This window comes from Hyaena hyaena, unplaced genomic scaffold, assembly GCF_003009895.1.
Source record: "Hyaena hyaena isolate Hyena2069 unplaced genomic scaffold, ASM300989v1 scaffold_67, whole genome shotgun sequence".
Lineage (NCBI taxonomy): Eukaryota > Metazoa > Chordata > Mammalia > Carnivora > Hyaenidae > Hyaena > Hyaena hyaena.
In genome coordinates this window covers 4020478-4035135 of record NW_024080699.1, presented here as the reverse complement: position 1 = coordinate 4035135, position 14658 = coordinate 4020478, and the positions used below count along the sequence as shown (strand labels likewise).

At 48.6% G+C, this 14658-nt stretch overlaps 1 protein-coding gene across 1 annotated transcript in view; it reads right to left on the bottom strand.

Annotated features, from left to right (window-relative positions):
* SLC24A4 (solute carrier family 24 member 4) overlaps window positions 1–14658 on the bottom strand; it is a 174966-nt gene that overhangs the window by 2359 nt on the left and 157949 nt on the right. Inside the window, exons 13-16 of the mRNA XM_039232512.1 lie at window positions 9581–9747; window positions 5038–5152; window positions 721–833; window positions 212–277 (exon numbers count right to left, since the gene is read on the bottom strand). Coding sequence (XP_039088443.1) covers window positions 212–277; window positions 721–833; window positions 5038–5152; window positions 9581–9747 — 461 coding nt within the window. The remainder of the gene's footprint in view (window positions 1–211; window positions 278–720; window positions 834–5037; window positions 5153–9580; window positions 9748–14658) is intronic.

Below are 14658 nucleotides of genomic sequence, written 5' to 3'. Positions count from 1 at the left end.
TGGCTCTGGTGACTTCTTGGTCACTCAGGGAAAAATGCAGTGGTGGGTGCCAACATTCTTGGCACAAATTGTGTCTGGCGGTCTCTGTGAATTGGCATTTGCTCAGTTTTAGGCCTCACGGCCCAGGGGAAGAGGGAGGGCGTTCAGAGACATTGCAAGTGACTGTGGATGACATGGAATGACGTGTCATTCTGGAATCATAAAGACTCACAGTGAGAGCGACGGAGCCCAGCAACAACACCACGGAATAGACCAGACCCCGGCTGTTGATCTTCACCTGGAAAAACAAAAATGCAGGTGCCCTGAATCTCTGGGCCGCTGGGGCCCCTGTTCTGAGAGCCTGATGCACCCTGGCGTATTCCTTCCCTTTCTGGAAAGCACAGGCGGCTGTTTGCGGGGAGCACATGGCAGCGGAGGGTCTGCTGACCGTGGATTGAAGCATGGACTCTGCTTGTGAGGGGAAGGACTGGGGGGGACGTGCATGCTGCCATGGGGTGGGGCAGCCCGCTGTGTGTTCAGCACACATGGGCCACACGTGGGCTTCCCCCCGCAGGCTGTTCTGGAGGCCTTCAAGGAAAGTGGGTCCCAGGGCACCAAAGGGAAGGGGGTGGCGTGTCCCCTGGAGCTCTTGGCTGCAACAGAGCCAAGGCCACTGTCATTCTGCCTAAAGTGCAGGTGTCTGGCGCCCATCTGGCTTATGAGGCAGTGAGAGGAACTTACCGTGGACCCACAGTTAATAACCATGGTCTGCAGGCCCCACGGTATGCCGAGTCCCACTAGGATGTCAAACACATTGCTTCCTATGGTGTTTGAGACCGCCATGTCACCAAGGCCTAGAGGAGACAAGGGACATGTGTCACTCACTAAGACTAGGTTGCCAGAAACCCCTATCAGTGTCCAGGAATTCCTTTTTCACGAACTCCGAACTTCAGACACTTTTTATGAAGTCTAAATCCACTCCATAGAGTCCTAGAGGCCTCTTATGGGCTGCGTTGCGACCCTTAAGATTCCTGTGTTGGAGTCCTAACCCCTAATGTCTCGGAATGCAGCATTATTTAGAGATAGGGTCTTACACAGATAAACAACTTAAAATGAGTCATTAGGGTCGACCCTAAGCCAATATGACTGGTGTTTTTTGTTTGTTTTTGTTTGTTTGTTTTTTAAGTAGGTTTCATGCCCAGCACGGAGCCCAAGGCGGGGCTTGAACTCACAACCCTGAGATCAAGACCTGAGCAGAGATCGAGAGGCAGATGCTTAGCTGAGCCACACAGGCTTCCCCCAAGATGACTGGCGTTTGCTGATATTCTCCAGGGACCCACTACATGCTTCACCCTCACTGGATCCTCCCGGTTACCCTGGGAGGGAGAGGCCACTGACCACTGTCCTCACGTGGCAGACAATGGAGCCAAGGCTTGGGACGTGCCCAAGGTCACACAGTTTGTGGCGGTCCAGCATCCTTCACACCAAGCCATGATATATACTGGTGGCCCAAGTGATGGCACCACGACCTAGGCTCAGAGGATAAGCTGTTGGGTCCTCTGCTCTGGTGGCTTCTGCAGAGCGAACTCTTTTCTCCCAACTAGACTAGAAGCATCTTAGAGGCTGGGGCACCATGCCGTCATCCTCTGCTTCCTGCTCAACCGGCCAATGTCATGCTGGCCATACTCCTAAGGACTTAATAACCCGAGGGGCATGAAAAGTGAGAAAACAGACTTTTGCAACTAACTGCCGGCTGACGCCTGTTCTAACCCAGTCTCTGAGCTTTCGTTCGACATGAGCATCAGAACCTGGCACACGTACAAATGTGTGTGCAATGAACACGCTTGAAACACAAATAGCCGCAACCACACAACTGCTCTTGGTCACCGGGAAGCTCGCAGCAACCCAGACCAGACCAAGACCAAGATCTGAGGGTCGGCTCACTCCTGTCTGACCGCCGGCCCCACTGATGTAAGCCAGGTGCCCCTCCTGCTGCCTATTGCTGTCCCCCACCGACCTCCAGGCTACAATGCCTCCTTCGAGGCCTCACGTTCTCCCTGTCTGTCTTGACACTGACTTGAGTGACCGGAAAGTCGTGGTCACTTGGTGCCGTTGGGGGCGGGAGCTCTGGGAAATCACCCTGCTGTTTTGGGCCAGCTACTTGCCTCCAGTGAGGAGGCAGGCACTCGCTCTATGTTTGAAGAGCGCCTGGGTGGTTTGAGGGGCGCCTGGGTGGCTCAGTCAGTTGAGCATCCAACTTCGGCTCAGGCCATGATCTCACGGTCCATGAGTTCGAGCCCCACATCAAGCTCTGGGCTGACAGCTCAGAGCCTGGAGCCTGCTTCAGATTCTGTGTCTCCCTCTCTCTCTGTCCCTCCCCTGCTTGTGCTCTGTTTCTCCCTCTCAAAAACAAAAAATAAATAATTTTTTAAAAAGATGCCCTAGTTTGAGAGGAGAGGAAGAGGGCTTCTCCGACGTGGTGGCCTTCCAGCCCCGCACAGGTGCTGCGTACAGGGGAACCTAATGGCAACATTTCTCAACCTTCGGGAGCATGGGACTCACTTGGGGGCCTCGCTGAAATGCAGGTTCTGGTTTAGTGGGTCTGGCGGGCCTGGGACTCTGCATCTCTCGCCAGCTCCCTGGTCAGGCTGCCGCCAGCCTGGGCCACACGTGGAGCTGGGAGCCTTCAGGGGGCTGAGGACGTAGCATCTCCATGTTAGAGCACGCTGTGCGGGTGGGTGGGCTCTGGGCAGGCTTCTGTGCCCTTTGTCATGAAGGAAGTGTCCATTAACCGTGTCTGTCGGATCCTGTCAGTGACAGCAGTGTCACTGCTTTTGAGAGTGTGCGCTTGTGCACGTGCAAGTGGGGGAGGGGTAGAGGGGGGACAGAGAATCTTAAGCAGGACCCACTGTGAACGTGGAACCCACCACAGGGCTCGATCCCATGACCGTGAGACCATGACCTGAACCGAAATCAAGAGTCGGACACACTCAACCGAGTGAGCCACCCAGCGCCCCTACGATGACACACTCCACCCCCGCCTCGCCCTTCCTCAGTTTCTCTGCCCCCATGTCCCACAGGGCTCACTCTGAGAGGATGTCCTCCCTCAGAACCTCACTTAGCCCCAGCTCCCACAGAGCCCCTGTTTGACCTGGCTGGGACCCCCACAGCCCTTAACCTTCTAGCATCAAGACCCCTCCCCCCACCAGCCTGGACTCTACGGCCAGTTATTTCAACTGCATTCTCTTCCCCCTTGACCTCCCATTGTTCACCCAGCAACCCCGGCGCCGGTGAACTTGTCCTCTCTCATCCATGTGTCACTGGAGCTGGTATGACTGAGTCCCACCCAGCTTCGTGCCACAGAACAGCAGTCAGGGCCTCGGAGCTCACTGGCTTTCCTATTCCTCTCTGTACTGGCTTGAACAGTGCCCATCCCTGCAACCCACGTCTGCCCGGCACCTGTGAATCAGGCCTTATTTGCAAAGAGGATCAAATGAAAATGAGGTCATACTGAATTAGGATGGGCCCTAATGCAGTGACCGGTGTCCTCATGAGGAGAGGGAAGTCTGGACACAAACACACCCGGGGGAAGACCACCACGTGCCCATGGAGGTAGAGACCGTAGCGATGCAGCCTCAAGCCTTCAGCCACCACCAGAAGTTGGGAGAAAGGCCTGGAACAGACCCTTCCCTCCAGCCTTTGGAGGGAGCACAGTCCGGCTGCCATCTTGATTTTGGACTTCGAAGTCTCTAGAACTATGTGACAATCAATCTCTTGTTTCAAGCCACCCAGTTGTGGTATTTTTGTTATGACAGCCCTATGACCTCAGAGCTCACTCAATCAAATCCCGTTCGCCTCAGCTGCTGCTGTCCCCATTGTCCCTGTTCTCCACAAGCCTCCAGCCTATGCCAACCACATTCCCACACTTCTCTCCCCTCAGCTCTTGTCTTCTCAGGACCAACCAACCCTTTCTTCTAACTTGGAAGCATGAAAGGTCCTTTGCCGATTTTCCAGAGCCAATTTTCTCGTTGGGCACTTCTGTCTCCCTGTCAGGTGTCATTCTGTTAGTCACCCCCACCTCCTGCCCCCACCCCGTACTTTCACACTCTCATCGGTGGACGAAGATCTGTGAAAGTCCATGCTGGGTTGGCTGTGTCACCAGTGGAAATAGCCTTCGTTTATTGCCCTTTCCAGCTCTTTTGTTCTGCCATTAAGCATTAGCATACAGGTTAACCCATGTCACACAGTGAGCCCCAAATTTAAGAACAGGAAAACAGAGGCACCTGGGTGGCTCAGTCGGTTAAGCCTCCAACTCGATTTTAGTTCAGGTCATGATCTTGTGGTTCAGGAGATCGAGCCCTGCATCAGGCTCTGCGCTGACCACATGGAGCCTGCTTGGGATTCTCTCTCTCCCTCTTCCTCACTGCCCCTTTCTCGCTCTATGCTCTCTCTGTCTCTAAAATAAATACATAACCTTAGGGATGCCTGGGTGGCTCAGCTGGTTAAGTGTCTGAGTTCGGCTCAGGTTGTGATCTTGCAGTTTGTGGGTTCAAGCCCTTTCTCAAGCTCCATGCTGACAGCTCAGAGCCTGGAGCCTGCTTTAGAATCTGTGACTCCCTCTCTCTCTGCCCCTCCCCCTGCTCACACTCTGTCTCTCAAAAAATAGACATTAAAAAAATTTTTTTTTAATTAAAAAAAAAAAGAATAGGAAATTGACACAGGATATCCCTGCTTTGCCATCCTGGGACCTGAATGTTTCTTATTACTGTATTTGCTGTAAGAAGTTGGGGCTTCAGCTCTGTTCAATGTCACACTGGTGATTTTAGAGCAAGTTCCTTTTAATCCAAGTTTGCGTGAGCAAATACTTCAAAGGTCTGGATATCTTGGGAGGGTTCTCCCCACAGATGGAATCTGATGCATGTTTTCCTATCAGCAGCTGGCTGTACCGCAGGACTGAACAACTACGGGTCAGAAGGGCCATGAACTAGAACTCCAGCGGGGACCGGGGAGCCTGCCTGGCGATGCTCGCAACCGTGGGCGCCGAGGCACAGTCCCTACCTTGTCTCGCCACGATTAAGCTGGCCATGCAGTCCGGGACACTCGTGCCTGCCGCCAGGAAAGTAATACCCATGATGACATCCGGGATCCCAAGCGTGTATCCAATAATAGTCACCTGCAGAAGACGGGGGACATGGAAGAACACCCAGGATCTTTGCTCACTCCAAGTGTTATTCGCTTGAACACAGTACTGCTATTTTATTTCCTGTTTTCAAAAGCTTAGGAAATGAAGCAAAATGAGAATAGAAGTCACCTACCATTTCTCAAGACCCACAGACAACCACCATTAATACTTTTCATGAGCCAGCGGTTCTTAAACTCTAGCATGTGGGAAATCTTCTAGGGGGAGGGGGCTGGCTAAAATGCAGACTGCAGGACCCCAGGCCGAGTTTCTGATTCAGGAGGTCTGTGGTGAAGCTGAGAGTTTATATTCCTAACGAGTTCCCAGGTGGCTGGGACCCTCAGGCCACCGGTCTGGGGACCACACTTGAAAACCATGGCTTTACAAAGCATCCTTGACTTTCTTTGTGGTGTGTGTGTTAGAAAAAAAAATAGAATCCAATGACACCATCGACATGGACCTTGCAGCCACCTGTCTCATGTAGTAATTCACTGTAAACGCCTGTCCACAGCATGTACTCGACTACAACATTCTCTTAAACTGATGCACAGATCTCATTGCCTGGCTATGGAGTTTCAGCCCATCCCTAACTGGTGGATACTGAGGTGGTCTCTTTCCCACTGCATATAAGTGACATTTATTGAGCACTTAATGTGTACCAGGTGTGTCACGTGCACAATCTCAGGCACCCTGTTATCACCACCCACTGGGGAGGGGGGAGGGGCGGACTCTTGTTCTGCTCACCTCACACCCCGGGGGAAACTGAGGCTCAGAGAGGTTAAGTAGCATTGCCTGGGGGCCGAGGTCCCGTGAGCAGTGAAGCAGGAGTGCTGGGCCGGTCTTTCCAATTCTAAAGGCCATGCACCCACCTCAACATCATGCACCTTGTGCGTACAGCTTTGGGTTCTTACTGCCTTTTTAGGATAACCTCCAAGAAACACAACTGCTCATGGAAGGATATGTAAGCTTCGAAGGGTCCTGACGCACAGTCACACAACTCCACTGATATAAGTGCCTGACACTTGAGAGATGGCTGGGGCCCTGAGTAGCAGCCACATGGAAAGCCCTAGAAGCATTTGAATAACCCCATTCAAAATACTCATCAGCTCTGGCTTGCCTCCCCATCTAAAAACTGGGAACACTGGCACCTCTTAGGATTGTTCACATCTCGAGGCTCCAATCCCAGTGAATGGTTGTGTGATTTAGGACAAGCTGATTTGCTTCTCTGAGCCTCAGTTCCCACGTCGGTAAAATGGGTTTGTTAATAAAGACTGAGTAACAAAATGTGAGGCGACAGTGCCTGGCCTATGCAAGTGTTCACAGATGTATGTTTCCCTTCTCTTTCAGTCATTCTCCTTACAATCTATAGGAGAAATGAGGGTGATCAGATTCACAGAGCTCAGAGAGCCCCGGATGAAGGGCAAATCTCAGCCCTGGAATGTAGCCAGAGCATGGGGATGGCAACCACATCCCTCCCAGCACAGATCTTTGCAGGGGGGTTTGAAGAGGCCCCGCCCCGCTCCCTGAAAGACAGCACCCACCCAGCTCAGGATCACTAGGTCCAGGGCAGAGTGCACACTGAGAAGCCTGCCCTGGTCTCTGCACAAAGAGACCCCGAGGAGGGCAAAACGAACTGCTGATCCATCAATCAACGTTCAGTCGACCCTGGCCATGATGGAGATCTCCATAAGTACCACCAAGTCACGGCTGACATGTTTTCAGTGAGGGATGCCAGGCATCATAAATACAGGAGCCTGGGTTATCTTGACATTACTGGAGGCCCCCATTTTTTTTTTTCTTAAATCGCTGAACTGGGTGGCTAAGAAGCCAAAGGGTGGAAGAATGAAGGAAGGTCTCATGTGTGCGTGTACCACCCAGGCTGCTTTGCCCTGAACTCCAGCCTTGGGCTCTGTAAGCCCACTTGATACTTAGGGAAGGGGAGCAGAGCTGAGTCCAGACTCTGGGGCTATCTTTTGTGACCTAGTGGAAGTCAGAGCTCCCCTCTGGTCCTCAGTCTCCCTGACTGTGTATGGGGGCTGGACAGGACAGTCCCTTTCAAAGGACCCTCCTGTTTGACACTGGCATTCAGGATTCATTTTCCCTGTTCCCTGAAGGCGGAGGGGTGACAGATGTAAGAGGAGGTGGGAGGGGTGGGCAGGTGAGACTTCGCTGTTCCCTGGCACACCTGTCAGGGCATAAGGGAAGTAAGCACATGCCCCTCTGGCCAGCGCATCTTGCTTCAGTAGAAATGAAGGCTAATGTGGGGTGCTGTCATCTTTCCTGATTTCTACTGTTGGAGTCATTCCATTCCTTCCAAACTGAGGCGTTGAAGTTCAAAACCACAGATAAGGGTGGGCCAGCAGAGGGTCCTATGACCTCAGCTTTAAGAAGCGCAGCTTTGGGGGGTGGGAGGTGCCTGGGTGGCTCAGTTGGTTGAGTGTCCAACATTGGCTCAGGTCATGATCTCATGGATCGTGAGTTTGAGTCCCTTGTCCGGCTCTGTGCTGATAGCTCAGAGCCTGGAGTCTGCTTTGGATGCTGGGTCTCCCTCTCTCTCTGCCTCTCTCTTGCTCATACTGTGTCTGTCTCTCTCAAAAATAAATAAACATTAAAATTTTTCAAAAATTAAAAAAAAAAGAAGTTCAGGTTGGGTCTGTAAGTCAAGGTGGTGTGTACTTAATGAGAGTGTGCTTAAATGTCCTGCCTTGCTGCCAACTGATTGGCTGATTTCATAATAGTGCTGTTTTCAGTAGAGAAGAAAGTTTCGCCCATTCATGAATTTGATCTCACCTAATTCTCATACCCACTCAAATGTCATGAAGTGCTTTTTTTTTTTCTTGCAGTTGCTGGTTTGGAAATGCACTTTAATAAGACAAACCACTGGATCCTTTTATCGAATAGAAAGATGGGCTGGTGTTAATCCTGTTTAGAAAAATGTCAATTTACAAGTGCAATTCACTTAAGGAATCGTTTTTATGGTCTTTGTCCTTTTCTGGGGGGTTTGGAGAGTAGCTACTTTCAACTCCTCCCAACCCAACACACAGGCACACACGTGTGCGCGTGTACACACACACACACACACACACACACACACTCAGAGCGTCTATGAGGATTTTAGCCTTTATCTGAACAAAGCATCAAAGCAACACTGGCTGCACGTTGCACTACAAACAGCAGTTCTCTGCGGCTGGGAGTGATCTTTCACGCTGCCGGTCAGAGCGCGATGTGGAAAGACACTTCCACTCTCCTAATGATCCTGTGAGACAGGACTGACCGTCCCCCTTTCATAGAGGAGGTGACTTGTGGCTCTGGGAGCTAAGTCACCTGCCGGGGGTTCATGGCTTGTAAGTGGGAGGGCTACGACTCACATTCATTTCCGTGTGACTCCACAGCCCTTTTCTCCCCACCAGACTTAAGGGAAAGGTGGCTCCTGTGTACTCAGAACAAGACCCACTGGCGCCCGCAGCTGGCACCGGGCATCAGGCAGAGAATGAGGCGTCTACCCACTGACCACTTCGGTGCGAGCTCTGACAGGTGAGCCTTTGCAGCCACAGGCACGCAGCAGCCTGTCGCTGCTTCTCTCCTGCTCCCGGGCTCCCTACATGGAGTGGGGGGGGACCCCACAGCGTGACACACAGAGCGAGGGGGCAGGGGAGCTGTCACACGTGGCCCAGAGGAGCTTACAGGGAACTGTGCCAATGCGTCTCTGCCTGTGAAACTTCAGCCCACGTGACATCTGAAAGCTCCGGTAGGAAACTGAAAGGCAGCTCAGGGTAGTGGCTGAGATCGTGGATTCAGGGCCCAACGCTGGGTACTCACCCCAACTCTAGACCTTACTGATTATGTAACTAATGGTATCCTAGCTGGTTATTGTGCAAGGGGGCCAATTACTCCATCTGGATGCCTCAGAGTTTTCTCTTCTGTAAAATGGCAAAAGAAAAACATCTATCCCATCAGGTATCCTTTTTGGGGTTCTGGAAAGGGCTGCCTTGTGTTATCTCCCTCACGTTCCCCCAGGGACCCTGGAAAGGAAGGGGTCCTAGCGACTACTCCCCCCCCCACCCCCCATGGATCTTGATACAACAGCCACACCACACCCGCCATATTACTCTTTGCATCGCACCCGGGCAGCATGTCCCAGAATCTCGATGTGAAGGTTTATCTCTCCAACCTCCCCTCCCCCAACTCCTGCTTTGGAGACACGCGCCCCGTGGTGCCCATCTGGGCATCCCAGTGCACGTACCACCCCGTGCGCCTCTGATGAACCTTTCTACTGGGCAATGAGCCAAGGTCTATGAAGGGGGTGACTTGCTGAAGGTGGCACAGCAGTGCCTGAGTCGCTCTTGGAGCCCAGCTCCCCCACCTCCAGCAGGGGCTGGGCAGGTACTGCCCGTACGGTCCCCCCGGGCTCCCCCCACTCACCAGCCACACCATCAGGTAGGAGAAGACAGCGATCCACAACGTGGCGGTGATGAAGGTGACCATGAAGTACTTCTCCCAGCGGGGCTTGCTGCAGTTGGGGATGGTCACGCACAGGAGGAAGATGAGTGGCCAGGTGAACACCCACTTGGCTTTGTCCCCTCTTGCCTCTGCAGTGGGGCAGAGCCGGGGGGGGGGGGATGGAGAGAAACACACGTCATGTTATACACCTGCCTGCCTACCTGTCCGCTTAGGGTTTCGAACCAAGCGAGACAATGCTACCAATGTGAGTGCTTGAACTCAGAAGTACACACCTCCGTAGTGGCACCAAGGGGTGATCTCCATGCACAAGCCAGTAAGCGCTTGTTGACTGAATGACTTCACTCAGTCCAAATCCTTCATGTGTCAGAATAAGGAAAGTGAGACCCAGAGCGGAATGGATTCGCCCAGGAGAGCTGGAGTGGGGATGTGGAATATGGGTGGGCTGTGCAATCAGACCGACCTGGATCGGTGTTCAAAGGACCTTGAGCAATCCCATCATGCCCACCTCCCCCTCTGACAATAACAGCTGTAGTAAAAACACTACTATCATCGGGGTATAGAATATTTGCTGTGTGGAGCAGGCATAGTGCTAAGTAAGTACTTTGCATTTTAGTACTTTCTGCATCTGTTAAGCAGGAACGTTTTGTCTTTCTTGGTTGTTGCAAGAACGACATGATATACTGTACATAAAACACCGAGCACACACTGCGGCACATAGTAGGTACTTTGAAAATCTCAGCTCCTTTGTTCCAAGATCATATACTCAGCTCGCTGCAGATGCAAGACCAAAGTGTGAGTGTCCCAGCTGGCAGGTACGACCTCATTGGCCCCTATCAACCGAATCCAAAAGCAATTCAACCATGGAAAAGTGGCTTCAAAAAGCCACTGTGTGCAAGCCTGGGGTCCTTAATTAGCCACTGAGTATGGTGTGCACACAGAGGCTCAAAATTAGTTTGTTGGCAATGCCAGTGAAATAGTGGAGGACAGACTTCTGAGGCGTCTCTCCTAACAGCAATGAGAACATTGGCAAAAATGGTCAGACCCAACCTTTTTCAGAACTCTGGAAATTAACCAGAGGCTTGTAGTAATCCAGGTAGATTCACTTAAGAAAACTGGCAGAATATCAGTGAGAACAGTGACCTTTGTGGATTTTAACTTGCCCTATTTCCATTCCCTCCCACCAGCTCCGGAGTGGCCTTGAGAACCAGCATCCCGGCATCCACTGTGGGGGACAGGACAAGGCTGGAGCTCCTTCCAAGTCCCTTCCCGGAGAGCTGGCATCATCTGACCTGTCTGGTGGTTTCCTGGAAGAGCCCACTTTCAAGGCTGTCTTTATTATTCCTGTATCAGAGCTCAGCCAGTGTGAATAGCCTTTTCCTTGCAGGCATTTGTTGAAAACAATCAGAGGCAACTGTTAAATATCACACCGTCCAAGGTGGTGGATAACAGCTGAGACAGACAATAAGCTGACCAAACAGCTTAAAAGAACAAACTGGGGAATGGGATGCGTATAGAGGGCTTTGAAAAGCTCCTATATATCTTGGTATCTAAAGCCCATAACCACATGCCCATGGTTACTCACATGCTTGGTGAAGATTTGAGAATGTCCTAAGCTGTCACTTCTGCCTGTGGTGAGGCTCTGAGCAAGCAAGGAAGTAGAGACTAAGGTACATTTGTAAATGGCCTGCCTCAGTGTTGAAGGTGTGCCTCCGAACACACACAGAACTTATCAGCAAAGCCTGGAAGATTTATTTTGATCAAGGCATCTAGGGAAATCTTGGTGCAATCATTAGATGATCTTCTAAGAATCTAGCAGCTACCTCAGGAGCTACACACAATAACCTACATATAGATTTTACAGAATTAGCTGAGAAAAGTCACTAAACAAACATCAATAAACAGCGGCAACAAGCAGCCCAAAAAGGGAGAAGAATCTGATGTTTAGCACTGTCAAATTATTATTTTAAATGCCCAGCTTTCAACAACAAGAAATTATGAGACATGAAAAGAAACAAGAAAGAATGCCCCATACACAGGAAAAAAAAAATCAGTCCATAGAAACCGTCTCTGAGGAATTCCAGACACTGGATTTACTAAACAAATACTTTATATTTTTATTATTATTTTATTATTATTTAAAAAAATTTTAGTGTTTATTCATTTCTGAGAGACAGAGTGTGAGTGGGGGAGGGGCAGAGAGAGGGGGAGACACAGAATCCAAAGCAGACTCCAGGCTCTGAGCTGTCAGCACAGAACCCGACGTGGGGCTCGAACTCATGAACCATGAGATCATGACCTGAGCCAAAGTTGGATGCTCAACCAACTGAGCCACCCAGGTGCCCCTATTTTGTTATTATTATTTTAAACTTTATTTATCTATTTATTCATTTTGGTAATTTCTACAGCCAATGTGGGGCTCGAACTCACCACCCCAAGATCAAGAGTCGCATGCTCTACTGACTGAGCCTGCCAGGCACCCCTAAACTAGACTGTTCTGTAACCACTCCACAATGGAAGGAAATTAGAAATTGACAACAGCAGGAAAACTGGAAGTTCACAAATATGTAGAAATTAAACAACACGCTCCTAAAAAACCAACAGGTCAACAAATGAAAAGGAAGTCAGAAAATTCTTTAAAATGAATGAAAATGAAACTACAACATAACAAAACTTATGTGATATAGGAAAAGCAGTGCTTAGAAATTGATAGCTATAAATGAGCATGTTAAAAAAAGAGGAAAGATCTTAAATCAGTGACCTAAACTTCCTATATAAAAAACAAAAAAAGAGGGGCACCTGGATGGCTCAGTCAGTTAAGCATCTGGCTCTTGATTTTGGCTCAGGTCATGATCTCACGGTTCATGGGTTCGAGCCCCATGCTGGGCTCTGTGCTGACAGTACAAAGCCTGCTTGGGATTGTCTCTCTCTCCCTCCCTCTCTCTGCCCCTATCTACTCATGTTTTTTCTCTCCCTCTCAAAATAAATAAGCATTAAAAAAAAGAAACAACAACAAAAAAAGAAGAGCAAATTAAGTCTAAAGAAAGCAGAAGAAAGGAAGTAATCAAGATTAAAGTGGAAATAAGTAAAAACTTGAAAAAAAGAGAATCAATAAAATTAAAACTTGGTTCTTTAAAAAGATCAATGAAATTGACAAACTGTTAACTAGACTGACTATAGAAAGAAAAAAAAAGACTCAAATTACTAAAATTAGGAATGAAAGAAGGTGATTGCTATGAGCCTCACGGAAATAAATGGAATTATTAAAGGAAAATTATGAACAATAGTGTACCAACAAATTACACGGCCTAGGTACCTGAAACAGACAAAATCCTACAAAGGCAGAAACAGCAAAGCTGGCTCAAAATGAAAAAAGAAGGAAGGAAGGAAGGAAGGAAGGAAGGAAGGAAGGAAGGACGGACGAACGAACGAACGAACGAACGAACGAAAGAAAGAAAGAAAGAAAGAAAGAAAGAAAGAAAGAAGAGAAAGAAAGAAAACAATTCAAGAAGATTTATGACAAGAAATTGACATAGTAACCCACCACAACAAAATACCTTATAAGTTTACGGCCTTTAAGTACGGCCAGACCCAGATGGGTTCACGATGCCTACCAAATGCTTAAAAAAGAATTAGCATGAATCCTTCATAATTCTTCCAAAAGGTAGAAGAGAAGGAAACAGTTCTCAATTTGTTCTATGAAGTCAGTATTATCCTGGTAACAAAGCCAGACATGAAGAAAAAAGAAACAGGCCAATATCCTTATGAATACAGATGCAAAACACTAACAAAATGCTGGCAAACCGAATCAAGCAAATGTATAAAAAGGATTATGCACTATGATGAAGTGGGATTTATCCCAGGAATGCAGGCTTGGTTCAAATAGGAACTCCAACCAATTCAGTATACCACGTTAATAGAATAAAGGGGAAAAAACTGCACAATCATGGCCACTGAGGCAAAGAAAAAAAAGCATCTGACAAAATCCAAGCCCTTTTCATGATAAAACACTCAACAAACTAGGAAGAGATGGGAGTTTCCTCATTCCGATAAAGGGCATCTACAAAATCCCCACAGCTAACATAGTTAATGGTGGAAGACTGAAAGCTTTCAACAAGATGAGATGTCTACTCTGATCATTTCTATTCAACACTGTACTGCAAGTGTTAGCCAGGAACACTGGGCAGAAAAAGTCAGTCGTTCAGCTTGGAAAGAGAAAGTAAAACTATCTTTATTTGTACCTAGCATGATCTTGTAGAGAGAACATTCTAAAAGCCACAAAAAACTCCACAGAAAAAAACTATTACAACAAACAAATTTAGCCAAGTTGCAAGATACAAGATCAATATACAAAATAAAGTTGTATTTCTACAACAATCCAAAAATGAAATTAAGAAAGCAAGCTCTGTTTATAATAGCAGCCCCCCAAAATACTTAGGAATAACTGTAACAAAAGAAATACAAGGGTTTTATGCTGAAAACTACCAAACAATATTGAAGGAAATCTAAAAAGCCTTAAATAAAGGGAAAGACATTTGTACATTAAATCAGAAGATTTAATATAAAGATGGAATGCTGCCAGCAAACTGATCTATAGATTCAGCTCAATCCCTGTTAAAATCCTAGCTGACCTTTTTTTTGTAGAAATTGACAAGCTGTTGCTAATATTTATATGGAAATCCAAGGGACCCAGAATAGTCCAACCAACCTTGAAAGAACAAAGTTAGAGGACTTACATGCCCGGATTCTAAAGTTTACTACAAAGCTACAAGCACTCAACCAAATGTGCTACTGACATAAGGATTTTCCTATCAAAGAAACAGAATTTTGAGTCCAGAAAAAATAGATAAATTTGGGGCACCTGGGTGGCTCAGTTGGTTGAGTGTCTGACTTCAGACTTCTCAGGTCATGATCTCATGGTCTGTGAGTTTGAGTTCCATGTTGGGCTCTCTGCTGACAACTCAGAGCCTGGAACCTGCTTCAGATTCTCTCTCTCTCTCTCTCTCTCTCTCTCTCTGACCCTCCACCCCTTCACGCTCTGT